This window comes from Neoarius graeffei, chromosome 22, assembly GCF_027579695.1.
Source record: "Neoarius graeffei isolate fNeoGra1 chromosome 22, fNeoGra1.pri, whole genome shotgun sequence".
Lineage (NCBI taxonomy): Eukaryota > Metazoa > Chordata > Actinopteri > Siluriformes > Ariidae > Neoarius > Neoarius graeffei.
In genome coordinates this window covers 34,410,896-34,432,033 of record NC_083590.1, presented here as the reverse complement: position 1 = coordinate 34,432,033, position 21,138 = coordinate 34,410,896, and the positions used below count along the sequence as shown (strand labels likewise).

Sequence of the window (21,138 nt, the reverse complement as noted above, 5' to 3'; positions counted from 1 at the left end):
AAACTCATAGGGACATTAGTGTTAGATTTATTCATTAGGAACAAATAAAATTTGCATGTGATCAGAATTTCAATTCAATTTAATTGCACCTATTATATATTGTTTCGCAATAAACGCAGTTTAGCTTTAAAGTGCCATTCCACCATTGGATGTATTCTTTGGCATAAAATACAATATATTTTATGACAGCATGACTAGACAGAGAAATCTTTTCGCTTCAAAATGATATATCAAACATTATTTTTTGACAACGACAAGTATATTAATTTTGCGACCAAAGTCACCTACCCTTTTAATTTCCGCGCGGTAGTGAAACGTGATGTCATCGGCAGGTTCCCCTTCTTGTGTACCACGTGTCGGTCTATTTTTAGACCAGGAAACCCCCAAAGTGAGAGAGTCATTTCTCCTCGTATATGGGGGCCAAAAAAATTGCGAAAAATTTTGAGTTAATCTTTCAGTTAGCTAGATTTATTGGTATTAGCTAGATTTATTGGTATTATTTTTATCGCGTTCTATCTGCCATTGCTGATAATCTGTGCCACGTCACACGTCACGTGGTACACAAGAAGGGGAACCTGCCGATGACATCACGCGCGGAAATTAAAAGGGTAGGTGACTTTGGTCGCAAAATTAATATACTTGTCGTTGTCAAAAAATTATGTTTGATATATCATTTTGAAGCTAAAAGATTTCTCTGTCTAGTGATACCATTTATATATGTTGTCAAAATATATTGTATTTTATGCCAAAGAATACATCCAATGGTGGAATGGCACTTTAATGTTTGATAAATTGTGATGGAAAAAAAAGACTTCTTGTTAGTAGGATCGAACATTTGTCCACACAAATGTGTGTTCCAAGGGGAGCAAGTCACCATGTCTTGTGACCGTTGTGGTCACTGGGATGCATGGGGCCCTCGGGTAATGCATCATTACTGTAGCCTTGGGCACGGCAGCCAGGCTGAACACAATAAGCATCTGCTATCCAAAACCCTTTCCCATCTTCATCCATCAGAGAACGAGTGATGCGTAGGAAGCTGAGATCACCGTGAATAAAGATATCTATTAGCTGAATGAAGGATACTTCATAAAGCGGCGTGACCTCAGAGAGGTCACGTGATGTCAATCGAGGAACGCCACTGGCAGAGGCGATAGGCTCTAGCGCTGGCCATTTCTGCCCTCCTCTCTAATACATTAACCATCATGCATCCTGCTCGGCTTCTAATGAAAGCATAAGGCCCCATCAGTCACTCAGAGCGCAAGGCAAATGGAAATTCACTCGTCCTCAGGAAAGACACACACATGCTTCGGCGAGTGTGTGCACACACCCGCACATGACTAATCATCATTGCTGCCCACGGTGGAGCAATAACATATTAATATTCACTATAAAACCATTAAGGATTTTTTAAAACGTCCTTTTCCAAGGAAACCGCTGTCATTTTGGTGTTTCTGCGCCAGTCAGATGGATCGAGACAGAAAAATGTAATATTCATCTGAAGAAATCAGTGAACCCTGTTTATTTAGTTTATATCACATTTGTTCGGGTTTATATTTCAAATGGCTTTTCCACAATGTTATAATGTTCCTTAGTAAAAAAAAAAAAAAACTTTCATTGGAAGACTATTTGGATTAATTTGGATTCTTGCACTGATATTAACACAGGAAGACGAAACACAGTCTCACAGGCACAGTAAATAAAATCATGGACACAGAAGGCCATGTTAAATATCGACGCCTCTCTGGAGTATTCTATTAACTCTATCAACTTCAGCAGGAGGCCTGTTTGCCACGTCGCAGAAATTCCCATAAAGGGAGTAATTGCTTTAATGAGTTGGACATCCTTGATTTGTTTAGGAAGACGGTATGTCATTGTGATAGACTTGCAGAAATGTAATCACGGATTACTAACTGCATTCTGAAATTTCATTCATTATGATTATGAATTATCAAAAGCAATAAAATATTGACTCACTTTACAAGTGATACAAATTGTGATGAGTTCTCATCTCATCTCATTATCTCTAGCCACTTTATCCTGTTCTACAGGGTCACCTATCCCAGCTGACTATGGGCGAAAGGCGGGGTACACCCTGGACAAGTCGCCAGGGCTGACACATAGACACAGACAACCATTCACACCTACGGTCAATTTAGAGTCACCAGTTAACCTAACCTGCATGTCTTTGGACTGTGGGGGAAACCGGAGCACCCGGAGGAAACCCACGCGGACACGGGGAGAACATGCAAACTCCACACAGAAAGGCCCTCGCCAGCCACGGGGCTCGAACCTGGACCTTCTTGCTGTGAGGCGACAGCGCTAACCACTACCGTACACCACCGTGCCGCCCATGTGATGAGTTGTTTGAAATATATATTAAACACACATTATTTGTTTAAAGGAGAACCGAAGGCAATTTTTTTATGATCAAAATTCTATTTATCTCATTTTATTATATCGGAATGCATTATTGATCACTATTTTGTCGCTGCTATAGCAAGTTATGAGTGTTTGAAATATGCTCTGTAATATATCAGTCCATATGTCAAAGCGATGGCCGTAAATGAGATTCATTGAGGCCTGTGCGAGACATCGTAGGACGGAAGTAAAACGTACAGCGGAAATCAAAGCGACCAACATCTGCCAACGTCGTCAAAAGACGCGCGCGCCCTCTTTCGAATGCTGATGTAATCAAGCCGGAAGTTTTGTTTGTTTTGACAGCAATCAGGAAAGTTTGAAAAAAGTCAGCAGTAATCGTCATTTAAACTCGTTTTTGTGCAATACTTCGTTTGGAAAACAGTTTTCAAAATGGCGGCACTGACACCTGGCTGATACTTCACGTTTCGAAGTCTCGCACAAGTCTCGTGAAGATCGCATGGATAAACGACGCCTGCCGTCGACCAAACGAACTAAATTCAACACGGCTAAAAACCGAATAGGCCGATAAGTATAATATTTAATTGCAATTAGTTGCCAATACGAGTCACGATATAAGGTTACTAAAACCGAAAACGTAATTGAATAACACGTTAATTAAGAAAAAAAGCAAGTTTAAAAATGACTTCAGTTCTCCTTTAACTTTATCATTATCATTATTATTATCTCATCCAGCCAACAAGCGATGAGCTTATCCCATCATGTGTTGTCTATCATTTGTCCTGCGTTGTCGACATTTCACGAAAATCGCTTGTTCTCTCTCAATTCTTCACTGATTTTTATTCTTTTTGGCAGGAAGGTAGGTCTGTCTGGGGTGCAGATACATAGCTTCTACCCAAATTTGAATAATTGCAATTAATAATGAAGATATGAAGTAATTAATCAATCCCTAACGAGCAGTTTCCACAGAAATCACTTCTTCTCCCTCAATTCTTCACTGATTTTGATTCTTTCTGGCATGAAGGTAAGGGTACCTAGGGTGCATAGAACTTCTACCCAGATTTGCATAATTACCACTATTAATGAAGTCGTGGGCAGCACGGTGGTGTAGTGGTTAGCGCCGTCGCCTCACAGCAAGAAGGTCCGGGTTCGAGCCCCGTGGCCGGCGAGGGCCTTTCTGTGCGGAGTTTGCATGTTCTCCCCGTGTCCGCGTGGGTTTCCTCCGGGTGCTCCGGTTTCCCCCACAGTCCAAAGACATGCAGGTTAGGTTAACTGGTGACTCTAAATTGACCGTAGGTGTGAATGTGAGTGTGAATGGTTGTCTGTGTCTATGTGTCAGCCCTGTGATGACCTGGCGACTTGTCCAGGGTGTACCCCGCCTCTCACCCATAGCCAGCTGGGATAGGCTCCAGCTTGCCCACGACCCTGCACAGGATAAGCGGTTACAGATAATGGATGGTTGAGAGTAGAACTGTGCAAGGTGGCCCACTTTAGATCACTCGTTATACTCATACTGGTTGTTTTTTTCACCAATCTGTATAAACGCTAGATACTGTTGTAGATGAAAATCCCCGGAGATCAGCATTTCTTGAAGTCCTTGAAGCAGTGCTTCTAGCACCAAGTGGCTGATGAGTGTATTTTAATCAGATTGTAACATGTCTACTTGTATCACACTGTAAATTTAGGATCAAAACCCTCACACTGACTCATTTACACACTGTTGCATCAAGTACTGCTGTCTTCTAATGCTAGACAATAAATTTATCTGTGTAGCAGCGTAGTTTCTGACTTCTGATTCGCTCTCCATATCACCATCTGTATATCAGAGGTGGACAAAGTACCCGTCTTCATTACTTAAGTCAAAGTACAGATCCCGCTGGTCAAATGTGACTCCCATACAAGTGAAAGTTGTCCAGTCAAATTTTTACTTAAGTTAAAGTACTGAAGTACTTGCTTTTAAAAATACTTAAGTATTAAAAGTACATTTTCTGTCAACGCATCATTGTGTTATTGCCACAACGCTTACAAAACCTAACACCGTTACCAAAGACAGAAATGTGAATTCACAAAATGAACGCATGCTGTGCATCATGGTGGTTTAACGTTAAGCTAGCTAGTCAGTGACGCTTCACCTGACATGCTAGCAAATGCTTTTCAAACTCGAAATCATATTGAGTAGCTAATGCAACTAGAAAATAAAGATTTCTACATTCGCTTTATTTGGCAAGATTATGCTAAAACATATTTCTGAAAGGACTTCAGAAAAGTTAACGTTATTCATGTTAGCGTAACTCCGTTTTTACATACTAACTAACAGTGTCCAAGTTAACTAGCTATGTGTAAACGTTAGCCGTGGACAAGGCGATGGCAACTTGGCGGTAAAATCCACAGAAAGTCATTTGACTAACCAGACTGCATAGCTATTGCAACGTTATCGCTAGCTCTAAAAGCACAGACAACTTCATTGCAAGCTTTCTCTTGGAATAAAACATTTATATCCCTCAATATGCTTCCGCAGGTTGGACGGCGAGTTTTTGTAGGCCGTGATGTGGTTCGTTTTCAGCAAACAAAGCAAACATTTAAAACAAAACAAATCTTTAACCCTTTCAGAAAACTGAAACATGGGTTCATGGGCCATGAGTGCGTGCATTCTCCAGAAGAACCGCCTCCTTCCATTCTGCCATCAACTGATCGTGTTAAATAACGCTGCTGAGAAATCACTGAACTTGATTTTATACAGTCTATGGACGTGACGTGACCCTAGTGATTACTGATAGACTGTCTCAGTGTCACCTGCGAAAAAACCAAACACGTTTTAGAAAAGAAAAGAAAAGAAAAAACATCCACTTTCAAAGCTGCTTCATAGTAACGAGTAACGAGGAGCTTGATAGAAATGTAGTGGAGTGAAAAGTACGATATTTGTTTTTCAAATGTAGTGAAGTGAAAGTCATAAGTTTTCAAAAATAATACTCAAGTAAAGTACAGATACTCAAAAAGTGTACTTAAGTACAGTACTCAAGTAAATGTACTTCGTTAGTGTTCACCTCTGCAGTGTATCTTCCTGGGAACCAAGAAAAAAATGTGTCTCTCAATTTCTCTTTTGTTGTGATTTCCTTGCTAGGAATTTCCCAGCAATCCTCCTAGTCACATGATATATCATTGGAAAGTCCAGGATGTACTCTTTACAAGACACCAGGGTTCAAGTGAATAGCTTGAAAGAGTAAGAGGGTGTGCACGTAAAACAAATGTCAACTACAGAGGACACAAGTCTATGGGTTGGTTCTCAGGAGGATATAGATATCTGTATGTGTTTAGTGCTCCAAATATTGGTATTTGCATCTGTTTTCTGATTTAAATTTTAAAAAAAGGTAGAAATGCCAGTACAATCAGCATGACGTGTGAATTCTACCACTGACAGTTCTTCAACCTCAGCTCCATCACACAAAGAGTGTACTCCATTACACTTCAAGAGTGTAAACAAAGTTATCAGTTCCGTGTTCTCCATTGCGCGTTTTTCTCCCGTCCATGAATTTTAATATATTCAACTCCTTAAGCTGAATGAGCATGAACTCTGTCTCCTCACTGCTCCAGAAGTGCACGTTTCTGCTCGCCATTTTCTCTTCTTCGTTTGTTCCTCCTGACCTCTTCTGCTGCTCGCTACTACTGTTGTCATGCCGACCGAGGCTGTCGTGTTTCCCGCTTGTGGTCTCGTCACTCGTCACTTCCGGAAGGGGCAGTGCTGAAGTAAGTAGCTCGACTACGTAGCTCGATAGGGTTTACATGCACTAAGTAGCTCGGCTACAATCGCATAATCTAGGTCGTGTAGCTCGATTACGAGAAATCAAGTTCGGTTCAATTTCAGCCTAGCTAAGGTGTATCCATGGCATTTAGAACTTCGATTTCAGTCGAGCTACGGCAGAAATTCGATTTTCTCTATGTGCATGTAAACGCACTGAGTGACACAATTTTTGTAATTTTGCCTCTTTGCCACTTTCAGCTTTAATTCAAGGAGTTCAACAAAAATATCGCATTAACCCTTTAACCTTTTAGGAATTACAGCCTTTTTTTTTTTTACATAGTCACTCCATTTTCATAGGTTCAAAAGTAATTGGACAATCGACTGACTTGCCCAGTTGAGCTGCTTTTCACTTACTGAAGACAAAAATGAATACAGAAAAACCCACAACCAACCAACAACTGAATTTGGTTGCAGTAAAGGCCTGACAAAGCATTTCAAGGGAGGAAACTCAGCATTTGGCGATGTCCATGAGTTCCAGACTTCAGGTGGTCATTGACCGCAAAGGATTTGCATCCAAGTGTTACATTCAACATACTGTAGCTTTATTGTCAACACGTCCATATAAACGTATACAGTGCATTGAAATACCGTTTCCCTCACGCTCCCCATGATGCATTTATAGAGAAAATAGATTACAAAACAAGGTATAAAAATAACTCTATTTTTAGCAATCTAAATAGACATATTAAAAATTGTGCTGTATGTATAATTATATTAGTTTGTCCAGTTACCTTTGAGCCTGTGAAAATTGAGGGACCCTGTAAAAATGGCTGTAATTCCTAAACAGTTAATGCAATGTATTTGTTAAACCTCTTGAAATAAAGTGAATTAAATGTCCCTAAACCTCACTTTTTCCTTGTACAAAGCAACAATTATTATGTTGATTGATCATGTGTTTTCGAACCGTAGCTGATCCAAAAAGCCATAAATCAATAAAATCAGTCAGTTTTCACAGAATCTGCCGAGACTGAACCAGAAGATCCTGAAGGAGTGCGTGACATAGTGTTGCCACCTGTCCCGGTTTTTCCTGATTGTCCCGGATTTTCATGGTCTGTCCCGGAAAAAAAAATTTAAATCCGGGACACTGAATGTCCCGGTTTTTTGTACATAATGGGCAAAATGTGTATTTCAACTTGCGAGCCAGCTGAGAACCAGTTTGCTTTTCCGAGCTCGCCGTGCTAGGCGGAGCCACGTCATTACGTCGCTGAATACGTCATTACGTCGCTGTATACGTCACTTACGTCGCTGTATACGTCAGTTACGGCGCTACGTTTGCATAAACCTTGGCGCGAATATTAAAGCAAAAACACGGAAGCAGCAGCAGCAACAACAACAATAATAATGATGATGGCTGACTTCGCGTTTGTACAGCTGCTGCTTCTCGTCGCTTAAAAATGGCGATCTTTCGCGGTCTTGTTATTGTTGTTGGTCTTAACAACTCCTCCCCCCGCTGACGTAAGCGGTTCTTTCCTCTGGCCCAGCAGAGAGTTGGTGCTAGCCTGGAACCGGTTTTTCTGGCCCCAGAGCCAGTTCTTTGTCAGTGGAAACAGAAAACCCGGTTCCAAACTAAGCACTGGCCCCGAACCAGCCCTGGAACTGCTTTGGTGGAAAAGGGGCAATGGAGGATGCTTGGACTGATAAAAGAAACAGACTCTCTGTTGCAGTGGTGAAGGCTGAGCTTCAAGTCAGGCTAAACTTTCAGTTGTCCTGTACTGAGTTCAAGACATTCATTGAAAATCAGCCAGGACTCATAGCAGCAGCAAAGAAAAACACCAAATATAAATGGAAGATTAGGTAAGGTTTTGGTGAATTAAATGAAATCCAAATAGTCTTATCTGCCTACTCCTGTATGTACTGTATGTGCCCAGTTATATCAGTTACATGTCCTCCTATGTATTTGTTTAGCCAAGAGCAGCAGAGGCACAGGCAAGCACAAGCAAAGCACACACCACACTCTAAGCAATCAGCTAAGCTGTTTGACACTACGCCTTACATTCAGGTATTCTCAGATACAATGAAAAATTAGATTATTTATTTTTATTCCACATAAGCAAACAAACAATTTAATTATGTATTCCCCTTTTACCTGTGCCCACTACTGCCCCCAGGTGTCCACAACCAAAAAGTGTTGGAAATAAACCAAAATAATGAAGACCTGCTATATTATGTAAAGCAATTAACTAAACAAATAACTAGCAAAAGCGTCATTTTTACTAATTAGAGCAATACAATTTCAGCGTAGAAGGGCGATTTTTGTCTTGGGTTAGATGTGTGAAGGGCGCCGTTGCTTACAAGCAAAAAGGTCGATTGGATGGTCGAAATGTCCAGGATTTTTGTCAGACACAGGTGGCAACCCTAGCGTGACATCACACGTGTAACAGTTCAGGTGTCGATTTCATTCCTATGCGCAGCATTGGTTAGACCAGTCTCGATATGGAATCACGATTTGGAGAGAATTCTGATAGTGATTGGGATTCTTATACGTTGGATGAAGGGGCAGATAATTATCAAGGATATTCCGGAGTAAATGGTTCTTTTCGAGCCCCCAAGACGAGAAACAGATGCCAGTTCACTCAGTTCAGGACAGTCCCGCTCACCGCCGATAGCGCACCACCAGCCAGAGAGAATTGGGAACACAGATTGGTTTGTGGATTTTTATTCTAAACTGGCTGCTGCAAAATATACGGAAAATATTTACATGTACCTCAATAAACGCAGAATCGTACACTTATTCAGTGTAATTACTGAAAAAAATATGAAGTGGGCGATAATAGGGGAATCAGCGAACTGTCCAAATGTCAGATCAAATGTCATTTATTAAATCAATGGGTTTTTTTTGCTCCAATAATTTCCATGTGGTCGTTCTGGTGAATCAAGTGAACCACGAACGACCATGGTGAACACTTGATGAATCAGATTTATTATTCGTAGGCGACATGAAATCTGCCTGCTTCGTTTGCACAAACCCCACCCACTGTCGCTTTAGATTAGAGTCATTTCTCGGAAATTTGTGAACTGAATGTCCTGCTGTATATGGGATTTAAACATCCAAACACAACTCGGCGCTTTCCCATTGTTATTTTTATAAGATTCCAACAACAATATCCAATTTCAGCGAGTAAACAAGCACGGAGTCAGATGAACCGAAATGACCCAGATACCCGGGGTTCTACGCGTGACGTCATGCGAGATTAGCCCTGAGGCAAGGCTGCCTTTTTCCAGGATCCGGACGCCGTGATTTATCGATAATTTTGTGCTTGATAATAAAATAACAACTGCTTTATTAATTCATTTTGGTCGTTACTAATGATATATATTCATTTTAAAGCATTCAGGGCTTTGAACCGGTTCAAGGAACGAAAACGAAAACCGGGAACTTTTTCTATTTCACATGGAACAGAAACGAAACCAGAAACTTTATTATTTTTTATGTTCCGGAACAGAAACGCTTATTAAAAATAATGGTAACCGGTTAATACCGGTTTTTATTTCGTTCCTCAAAGTTTCCGTAGCCTACAAATAAAAAAGTCATTCTTCTCCTGCGCAAGTTTCTATGACTCGCTGGGGTTCACTTCCTGTGTGACGTTCGCTGACTGAATGGAGAGAGCGGGAGGGTGGACTACTATCACGTCTCCACATCTTAAATAAGAGGTAAATATTGCAGTCTATTGTTATTCAAAAACGTCAATTTCAAACACGATATCAATATATTTGTCCACGTTAATGAGAGGCTCGCGAACATTAAATGACGTTAACCTCTGTTAGCCTATCAATGCATAGGGTCTGACTAGCCTTTGGTAACACACTAAACAAATTATCTTTCATTTTTGGCACTTTTTCTGTTTGTGTAGATGGGAAGACATACTGAGAATCCAAATCGCCAACATTTGAAATAATAATTGTTTTGAATTATTTCTTGTCTTATTTAATGAAGGTTGTAATAGAATTAGCCTACATTTGGCTTAAGCTGGATGAGACAGAGACATAATTTTATAGCCATTTGTTAAACAGCTGACAGGGAACGTAATTAACCGTTCCGGGAACTAAATTTTTTTGTTCTAACCGGTTCGGGAACGTCTATTTAATGGTGGAACCCAAAACCGGAAACGTTAAAATTCCGTTTCTGTTCGGAACGAACCAATAGGAAAAAAATTCTGGTTCAAAGCCCTGAAAGCATTACATACACTTTAAAGCTACACTTCAGTGACATCTTGATTGGGTTTATTTCGACATCTCAGATCCATTGTGGTCGTGTACAGAGGTACAGAGGTGTACTTAATTACATTGTGTCGCTGTCTGAATACTTATAGACCTGACTCTGTGTGTGTGCGTGTGTGTGTGTGTGTGTGTGTGTGTGTGTGTGGCCGAGTCCATAAAACAAAGCATAAGCTTCGATATTTTATGAATATATGTGTGTATATTTATATATGTATATGATGTGTGCAGGACTGTAAATGACCAGGCAGTTACTAAGGATGCTGTAAATATAGCGCTAATGTTAATGTATGAGCTAATTTCATTATTTTATGAGCTTCTTCTCTGACTGCTTGCTTGCGTTCACATGAAAGTAAGAAACTCCCAGTCGTGCTGCTTTTTTGTGGCTTTTTTGGGGGGGATCTCAGTCCCGATGCAAAGTTCTTCAACTGGGGTTCAGACGGTAAAAACAGAAGACATGCAGAAATGAAAAGTAAAAAATATTTATGACTGGACTAATACTGGACGCTCTCTTTCTCTCTCTCTTTTGCTTTCAGGGTTTCTTCCGCAGGAGCATCCAGAAAAACATGGTGTACACATGTCACAGGGACAAGAACTGTATTATCAACAAGGTGACGAGGAACCGTTGCCAGTACTGCCGTCTGCAGAAGTGCTTTGCTGTTGGAATGTCGAAAGAATGTAAGTGGTAAACTCCACGCTAACACACACACACCATACATGTCAACCTATACAGAATGTCCGTATTTTATACGGATTTGATTCAATAAACGTAGTATACGGGCGTATAAATAAAGTTATACGGATTCTTTAAAAAAACTTCAATATTTATTTAGAGCTATAATCAGTTCCTACGATGATAAGAGCGCATAACATTTACAAACGTACTGTACACCCCACACAGCCAGTAAAGAGTCTTATGAAATCGCGTGTTATCTTGTGGTAGCAAGACTTCGTTCCACTTTTGATCATGCACACATTGCATTGCAAGAATCCCGCCAACCGTGAAGTCATAGACATATAAACATAGACGCCGCCTTCTGCGTAGAATCGTACGTCATCCTCGCCGCCATATTGGATGTGGCAAAGTGGAGATTCTTCAACCGTCTCTGGTATAGCGTCTAGACAGTAGCCGAGAATAAAGATGCCTCATTCATGTGCTGCGTTTAACTGTACCAACAGGTTTACCGTCCAAACGAGATCACATGGGATTACCTTTCACAGGTGAGACTGGAAAAATACTTTTCATAGTATTTGGTCATTATAACGTAATTTTACGAACAGATTTTCCTGACTTTGTGGCTAATATGAAGTCTCGCGCATAATAGCCGCTCGGTGAAACCTGTCTCCAAACAACGAAGTATTTCCTTCGTAACTACGCTGATAACACTTTGTGTTTTTGTCAAACATTGGAGCTTTGTATTCATTCTGAAGGTTTATTGTTATTAATATTGAATAAAAAGTAACTGGGATATATCATTGTTAATTATCATTCAAATTTTAGGTAAATTATTTTAATTTGCATCTTATACGGATTTTATAAGGGAAATACGGATTTTGGAGGTCGGTTATACAGGTTTGATTGACCAAAGGTTGACATGTATGACACACACACACAGAGCATCACCTATATTATCATTATCATTTATTCAGTTTATTTCCAGCACTTTTTATCGTGCCCTTCCTATCCCAGTCCTTCAAATGTTCAATTTTATACAAGCATAGAAACTTTTTTTGCTATATTCAGGGATTTTTTTTTCTACGTTTTTAGAACATTTACTGTATATGGAATCAGGTGAATGGAAGCGAATGGCACTCTTGTCATTGCGGTGTTTTCCTTTTTAAAGATAGCATCAATATCAGCAGTTTTCTGAATGTTCAAATGGCCTTCGGAAGATAAAACTGTAGATACCTTTCAGATATGGATGAATTTTTTGCGTTGAAAGCATTTTCATACTCCACTGATAACTAACTTACTGCCACTTGAATCTTGATGCTTTCTTATAGATGCACCCATAGCTCACTTCACTGCTTGCTCCTTTAATTTAATAAATATTTTTTCCCAACCTGCTTCATCAGACAGCACAAAGGAAATTGGAAACAAAACATGATTAACACTATCGTGGCACATCAGGACACCGTCGATTCACTCATTGCTCCTAGGGTACCCTTGAAATAGGGCACTTGGGCTGCTGAATGCATCATTGCACCGTCTGCGTCCTAGCGCTCTTGTCGCCTTGTTCTCACAGATCGGAGTGCTTTGCATTTCACACGTTATTGGAGCACGTCGATTGCATCAGCGTTTATGGCTCCTGGTCTACTTCATGCTCCATTTGCCATGAGAGAAGAGGTGATTCTTACCCACACGCTTTTCTGGGACAAAAGAACAATCCAGACGGTGATTTCTTAAACATTCATCCCGTTCTTCTTTCTTTATTCCGTCCATAAAGGAGCAGAGATATTGTGTGAAGCTATTGTGCTGCTGGTGATCTCAAAAAGTTTACGATATCAGGGATCCCACAGATCTGAAAAAGTGTGGAAGTTAATTTAACCCTTTGATGCAAAACATATGCACACGCCTTCTAATGCACAACATGGGTCAAAAATGACCCGCATTCATTTTCCAGGTTATTTCATGCTGACTGAGTTTTTCTTTGCTCTATCTTTTGAAATCAATTTATTTTATGATTGAATATTCCAAGTATTCTTTAAATATCTTGTTTTTAATTACCACAAATCATTAATTTAATTTTTTTCTTTCCTACTTTATGAACAAAAATACTTTTTATATTACTACACATGGGTCATCCAAGTGTGATTTAAAATTAAATGTCTTAATACTATAATAATAATTTGTTTCAAGTAATTACTTTAGCAGTGAATGGGGCCAGTTATTTATTTATTAACGATGTAGTTAGCTAAGCCAACTACAATAAAATTAGCTAACGAAAGTAGAATATGTCAACAGCTCGGTAGCTAATAGTAATTACTTGTAACTTTCTGACAAGTAATCTACTCACTCTCAAGGGAACCTAAACATAATCCATTTTTTTTCTAAGGCCAAGTTTACATTAGACCGTATCTGTCTCGTTTTCTTCGCGGATGCACTGTCCGTTTACATTAAAACGCCTGGAAACGCCGGGAAACGGGAATCCGTCAGGGTCCACGTATTCAATCCAGATCGTGTCTGGTCCGGTGCTGTGTAAACATTGAGAATACGCGGATACGCTGTGCTGAGCTCTAGCTGGCGTCGTCATTGGACAACGTCACTGGACAATGTCAGACAACGTCATTGGACAATGTCAGACATCCACCTTCCTGATTCGCTGGCGTTGGTCATGTGACGTGACTGCTGAAAAACGGCGCGGACTTCCGCCTTGTATCACCTTTCATTAAAGAGTATAAAAGTATGAAAATACTGCAAATACTGATGCAAATACTGCCCATTGTGTAGTTATGATTGTCTTTAGGCTTGCCATCCTTCCACTTGCAAGTGGTAAGTGATATGCACTGAGATCACACACACAGCGGCTCAGTCCCGAATCACTGCTTGTGCACTTCACTCGCGCACTCTGTGAGCTGCGCAGGGCCGGAGTGCGCACCCTCCAGAGGGCACTCGCTGTTCAGGGCGGAGTGATTTGGAGCGCAGGATGCCTGCGGAGCCGAGCGTATCCATGTATTGGTGTTGCTGTGTGCACGCAAATCGTGTATTGGTGTTGCTGTGTGCACGCTAATCGTTTTAAAAACGTTAATCTGATGATCCGCTGATACGGTCTAATGTAAACCCCACCTAAGGTAATGTTAGAACAATTGAAAAACATTACTTCCATGTATTAGATGGGCAAAGGGCGCTGTGCTGAGCTGTGAAATGTCTGACACAAGCACAATTCACAGTTCCCACCAAACGCTGGAGTAAATGCATGCGGGTCGGTTCTGACCCATGGGTGTAAACTTGATGTAGAATTACAAAAGCTGTGCTTGTTCATAACTTAAGAAAGGAAAAATAAAAATGATGATTTGTGCTAAACAAAAACAAGATATTTACTGCATATTTGGAAAAGTAAATGACAAAATGAATTTATTTCAAAAGTATATCATAGAAACACTCAGCCGTACATGAAATAACCTGGAAAATGAATGCAGGTCGTTTTTGACCCATGTTGTGCATTAGAAGGGTAGTGATACAAAAAGGGTTTTTATTCAGAAAGTAAGAAAGGAAAAAATAAAATAAGGATGTATGATGATCAAAAACAAGTTAATTGAGGAATACCTTGAATACTGAATGATGAAATTAATTTATTGCAAAGATATAGAAGATAAAAACTCAGCCCGGTCACTTTTGACCCATGTTTTGCATCAAAGGGTTAAATAACTTACAACACCTTCATGAAAGTGCTGTGGAATATTTTACATTTAAATCTTTCATGTAATCTGATCAAATGGTTATAACTTGGGAAAGTCTTGACATTTTCTACTATATACTGTATAATAAGGAGTATTTCAGACATTCCTGAACGGATATATGTTTCTCTTTTGCACGAAGCGCAATCACAAGTAAAATAATAGCATTTTAAAATCTGATGAACACCAAAAGTGAAAAGGAAGAGTATCACGGACAATGTGCTGATATTTCATAGCAAATGGAATCCATTTGCTGTCCAACAACTTGATCAAGTCTTGACATTCACTGTATCAGGCTTGTAGTACTCGAGTCCGAGTCGTGCCCTAATTTTAAGGACTCGTGACTTGACTTGGATTTGAGCACTGATGACTCGGACTTGGACTCGTGCATTAACTGCATTCGGACTTGTAAATTGGAGACGAGGACTCTGATTTTTTCTTCTTTACTTTTTTGTAACATGCCATAATAATTTGGCATAAGATATTTATATCTACATGAATTTTTATGCTAATTTTGTGCAAGAGAATGCACATTCACCTGTTCAGGAACAAACTAACGTTAATGGCGCTAAAATGCCTGGAGAGAAGCCGCTAGGATTGTCCGCTTTGCTTATACAGACTTCTCGTGCAGTGGGAAAAAATGCCCTGCTGTGTGTTCCATATGTAGAAGAACTATCGAGGAGACGACGGGGACAACCTCGAACTTCAATCGTCATTTGGCAAGACCACACCCAGAGAAGGAAGTGACACGCTATGTTCACTGCTCTGTTGATAGTGGGCGGAGCTTGCTGAGCGATGAACAAGCTTTTTATCTGTAGGCTGTCAACTAAAATGGGGCGGTCGAGCAGTAACGTTAGTCCAACACAGTAACAGAGACACTTTCACATAAACGCAGCAACAGCCACCGTCAAATGCTGTGAGTGGAGTCTTGTTGTCAGACTTGACTCGAAATTTTCTTTCAAGACTTGGACTCGAACACTGGGGACTTGAGACTTGACTCGGACTCGAGGTTTAATGACTCGACTACAACACTGCACTTTACAACATTTAGCTAGCAAATTAATTGCTGTTTGTTAAACTGGTGCTTTACCCAACACAATCATTGCAAGAAGATGGACAAGGTTAATAATAATAATAATAATAATAAAATTCCACATCTTGGAATATTTATCTATGGTTTTTAAGTTTGACGCCTCAAAATATGTTGTACTTTGAGCACGATACTCAATTTCGACCCAAATCTGATTTTTCCTCATTTTCATCTGAATTCAGTAAATAACTGACTGCGACATCCACTGGGTTTTCCCAGGCAACCACACACATTACTTTTATTCACATTATTCATCATATACTGTATAATAGCAAAATACTATTCACGTAAAAAATGACACACAGGCTCACACACTTGAGGAAGGTAAAAATAACAAGCGAAAATACCTTTTTCAAGCAAGTAAAAAGAAATTGAAGTATTTTTTTGAAAAATAAATATGATTTGATTTTTCTAACTGACTAAATTAAAACAGTTCTTTAAAGGAAGCTCACAAATTTGGACCCTGTTGTGTTTTGTTCAGCAATAATAAACAGAATAACTAGAGACAAGTGAAATTTTAAAAATGGCAATTTAGCCATGCGTCACTGCACAGCTCATGGAACACTAAAACAGGTAACATTATTTTTAGCCGAAGCAGCCTTAAGGAAGATGTCAGCATCTGGCATTCACCTGGTGAGAGTCTCTCCTCTGGGTGATGCTGGAGAATCATTAGGACACAACAGCAGCTGTAGCGCTCTCTCTCTCGCTCGCTCGCTCTCACTCTCTCTCTCTCTAACTCTCTTGCTCTCTCTCGCTCGCTCTCTCGCTCTCCCTCTTGCTCTTTCTTGATCTCTCGCTTGCTCTCTCGCTCTCTCTCTTGCTCTCTCTCTCTCTTGCTCTTTCTCTCTCTCTTGCTCTCTCTCTCTTGTTCTCTCTCTCACTCTCTCTCGCTCTCTCTGTCTTGCTCTCTCTCTCGCTTGCTCTCTCGCTCTCTCTCTTGCTCTTTCTCTCTCTCTCTCTCTTGCTCTCTCACTCTCTTGCTCTTTCTCTCTCTCTTGCTCTCTCTCTCTTGTTCTCTCTCTCACTCTCTCTTGCTCTCTCTCTCACTCTCTCTCTCTTGCTCTCTCTCACTCTCTCTTGCTCTCTCTCTCACTTGCTCTCTCTCTTGTTCTCTCTCTCGCTCTCTTGCTCTCTCTCTCTCTCACTCTCGCTCTCTCATGCTCTCTCTCGCTCTCTCTCTCTTGCTGTCTCTCTCTCTCATTCTCTCGCTCTCTCATGCTCTCTCTCACTCTCTCTTGCTCTTTCTCTTTCTCTTGCTCTCTCTCTTGTTCTCTCTCACTCTCTCTTGCTCTCTCTCTCACTCTCTCTCTCTCTTGCTCTCTCTCTCACTCTCTCTCGCTCTCTCTCTCATGCTCTCTCTCTCACTTGCTCTCTCTCTCTTGTTCTCTCACTCTCTCTCGCTCTCTCTCTCATGCTCTCTCTCTCTCATTCTCTCTCTCTTGTTCTCTCTCTCACTCTCTCGCTCTCTCTCTCGCTCTCTTGCTCTCTCTCTCACTCTCGCTCTCTCTCATGCTCTCTCTCGCTCTCTCTCTTGCTGTCTCTCTCTCTCATTCTCTCGCTCTCTTTCATGCTCTCTCTCACTCTCTCGCTGTCTCTCTCTCTCTCATTCTCTCGCTCTCTCTCTTGTTCTATCTCTCATGCTCTCTCTCTCACTCTCGCTCTCTCTCATGCTCTCTCTCTCTCTCATTCTCTCTCTCTCTCATTCACACACCTCAGGTTTTTTAGATCTTTGTATCGAGAGAGAGAGAGAAGAAAAGGAGCTGGCTGTGTTTAGGTCCCTGAAGAGACAATGTCCTCGGCCTGGTTATGCTGGTGCTTCTCTCCTCAGACACTTTCACCATTCATTCTTCCATCCCGATCCGCTTCCCTCTTCCCCATGTTCACTCTGCGGAGAAATGATGTACATGGACCTCACACACTTCTGCTCAGTCTGTCACCACTTCACTGCCAGTGCGTGTTTGTGACAAGAGCAGAGGAGAAATATTGTGTTTATTTCCCAGGGCATCTGTCGCAATGGTGGGTCTCATGCTGCACAGATGGCCGGCCTGGATGGGAACATGATTGAAACATGCCGTTATCATAACCACCTCTATCTCTTACACACACACACATGCAAGAAATGCTCTTGAGCTGAAATCAAGAGTTAAATCTGAAGCAGGGATGGCTGGTAGGCCATGAAACCATTAAATAAATGAAGATTATCATAGCTTCTAAAACATATGCTCAGAAAGATACAGGACAAGAAAGGATTCTCTCAGTTATTTATTTATTCACTCATTCATCAATCAGTTTTGTTCACCAAAACAATTAGTAATAGATAGACTAGAAAAATGATTAGGCTAAAGTGTCTTTCAAAAATGTATTTTATTTTACCTATTTAGGCGGCACGGTGGTGTAGTGGTTAGCGCTGTCGCCTCACAGCAAGAAGGTCCTGGGTTCGAGCCCCGGGGCCGGCGAGGGCCTTTCTGTGTGGAGTTTGCATGTTCTCCCCGTGTCCGCGTGGGTTTCCTCCGGGTGCTCCGGTTTCCCCCACAGTCCAAAGACATGCAGGTTAGGTTAACTGGTGACTCTAAATTGACCGTAGGTGTGAATGTGAGTGTGAATGGTTGTCTGTGTCTATGTGTCAGCCCTGTGATGACCTGGTGACTTGTCCAGGGTGTACCCTGCCTTTCGCCCGTAGTCAGCTGGGATAGGCTCCAGCTTGCCTGCGACCCTGTAGAAGGATAAAGCGGCTAGAGGTAATGAGATGAGATTTTACCTATTTAATGAAGAAAATGAACACAGTGCTGTTGGATTCTCGATTCTGATTGGTCAGAAGGTATTGATTCATTTTCTTTAATATAAATATGCAGGTGATTGTAGGAAATCGTGCGCTCTGATTGGTCGTGAAATTCGGACTATTTCTCAATAATCACCTCGAGCAACTCGGCAAAACGGCGGCTGGTCGCTTTGTCACTGTAAGTGAGGAAGAATTACAGATTATAAAAGAAATTGCTGTTCCTAAAAGCACAAAAGTTTCTATGAAGTTTGGTCTAAAACTCTTCAAAGGTAAGATGGGATTGTGATTTATTTTATCGATTTCAAAGCAAAATATTTTATGTGGCTCGGCGTAGATAAGTGAGACAAGTCTGAGCGTGCCTTTATTATGTTTGTATGCCACTTCTGAAGTTTAAAATAAATAATTTTTTTATACTATTTTAAAAAATAATTACCTGTGTGTTTATACTAAAACAGTTATATGCCTCAGTGAATATCGGTGAATAATAACCTCAACTTCGTCTCAGTTATTAGCTCATCCAGCCAACGGGCGATGAGTTTATGCCATCATGTGTTGCCCGTTGTCTGTCATCCGTCCGGCATCATCCACATTTCACGAAAATCGCTTCTTCTCTTTCAATTCTTCACTGATTTTTATTCTTTTTGGCAGGAAGATAGATCTGCCTGGGATGCATATAGCTTCTACCCAAATTTGTATAATTGCAATTAATAATAAAGATATAGAGTAATACAAATACACACAAATTGCTTCTTTTCAGTCAATTCCTCACTGTTTTGGATTCTTTCTGGGAAATAGATAGGTAATTCTAGGGTGTAGGGGGCTTATATATGTATATATAGAAGGACACTTCAGCAAGTCCTGCTGGTCCAGGGAATCAAACCAGCCACCTTTTGGTTCCAAAGCTGCTTCTCTAACCATTAGGCCATAGCTTCCCCATATTCCTTACATATATCTAATACAGTGGCGGTTGGTAGTCTTTCAAACAGGGGAGGCTGGTCGGTTACGATATTTCCAGATTTTAAAAGAAAAAAGAAAAAACATCAATTTTGCCCATACTCTTGCCTCTGATCTGGCTGATTGTTGGCAGGGTCACAAACTGTGAAATAACAGGTTCTTTTGGCCCATTAGCCTACTGTCCAATATACATGATGGTGGTGTTGGGGGGGGTATATTTTAACATTTTATATTTTAAAATTGTGGCATGTTGTTTAAAAATTGATCATTATTGAAAGCAGCTCTTTGTCAAGAACCTCAGCAGTAACAGCAGAGTGTTCTGGAATAGGCACAAGCACTGACCTTGGGGAGCCAAACATAGAGCTGGGTGCCACACATTTCATTCAATGACACTTTCCCTATATTTTACTTATTTTGACTGAGAAATGTTTTATTGAGGGGCGGCACGGTGGTGTAGTGGTTAGCGCTGTCGCCTCACAGCAAGAAGGTCCTGGGTTCGAGCCCCGGGGCCGGCGAGGGCCTTTCTGTGCGGAGTTTGCATGTTCTCCCCGTGTCCGCGTGGGTTTCCTCCGGGTGCTCCGGTTTCCCCCACAGTCCAAAGACATGCAGGTTAGGTTAACTGGTGACTCTAAATTGACCGTAGGTGTGAATGTGAGTGTGAATGGTTGTCTGTGTCTATGTGTCAGCCCTGTGATGACCTGGCGACTTGTCCAGGGTGTACCCCGCCTTTCGCCCGTAGTCAGCTGGGATAGGCTCCAGCTTGCCTGCGACCCTGTAGAAGGATAAAGCGGCTAGAGATAATGTGATGTGTGTGTGAAATGTTTTATTGACAATTTTGATAACCCTTCACTTTTAATCCAGGTCTGTAGTGTGAAATGTTCTCGGCTGTGTTTTTGTTTAAAAATGTTTTCCAAATTGTAGCTGTGTTTAATTCATATCCAGAAAAATATATATTCCAATATAATATACTCAGCATAAACATTTTAAATAGATTCTATATTTTTGGTCCATCCATGACATATTACTAAAGTAGCCTATTTACTGTTGATGTGGGTCACTTGCTGTTAGCCAATTCACTTTCTCGTACCAGGAGAGCTGAAAGGAACGAGTATTATTCCCTATTTTTTTCACCAAGTCAGTTTGAGGCGTTGGTCTACCCTGCTCTTTAATTTTAATTTTTTCCTCAAAAGGAAGACTGGCAAATGGCTTCACCAAAATTAAATCAGCAATGCTTGGCATCCGTGCGCAGCTTTCTTGCTAGCTGACTAGCCCCCTCAAGTTCAAGTTCAGTCACTCAAATAAACGAAATTTCTGGAACTAAGATAGCAAACTTGACAACACTATATTTACACTTTATTTACAATGAAAATATATACAAACTAAAAAGGCTGGTAGAAACCGTATGTAATGAATGAAATGGAAATGTAAGCTGATCTCTTACAATACACCACAGCACTTGCGAATCCGCATGGGACTGAACTGAAATTCACCGCTGCCTGTCTATATTTGAAACGAGCTGTCAATCAA

At 40.8% G+C, this 21,138-nt stretch overlaps 1 protein-coding gene across 1 annotated transcript in view; it reads left to right on the top strand.

Moving 5' to 3' along the window:
• LOC132870852 (retinoic acid receptor beta-like) overlaps positions 1-21,138 on the top strand; it is a 174,501-nt gene that overhangs the window by 75,063 nt on the left and 78,300 nt on the right. Inside the window, exon 3 of the mRNA XM_060904760.1 lies at positions 10,927-11,068. Coding sequence (XP_060760743.1) covers positions 10,927-11,068 — 142 coding nt within the window. The remainder of the gene's footprint in view (positions 1-10,926; positions 11,069-21,138) is intronic.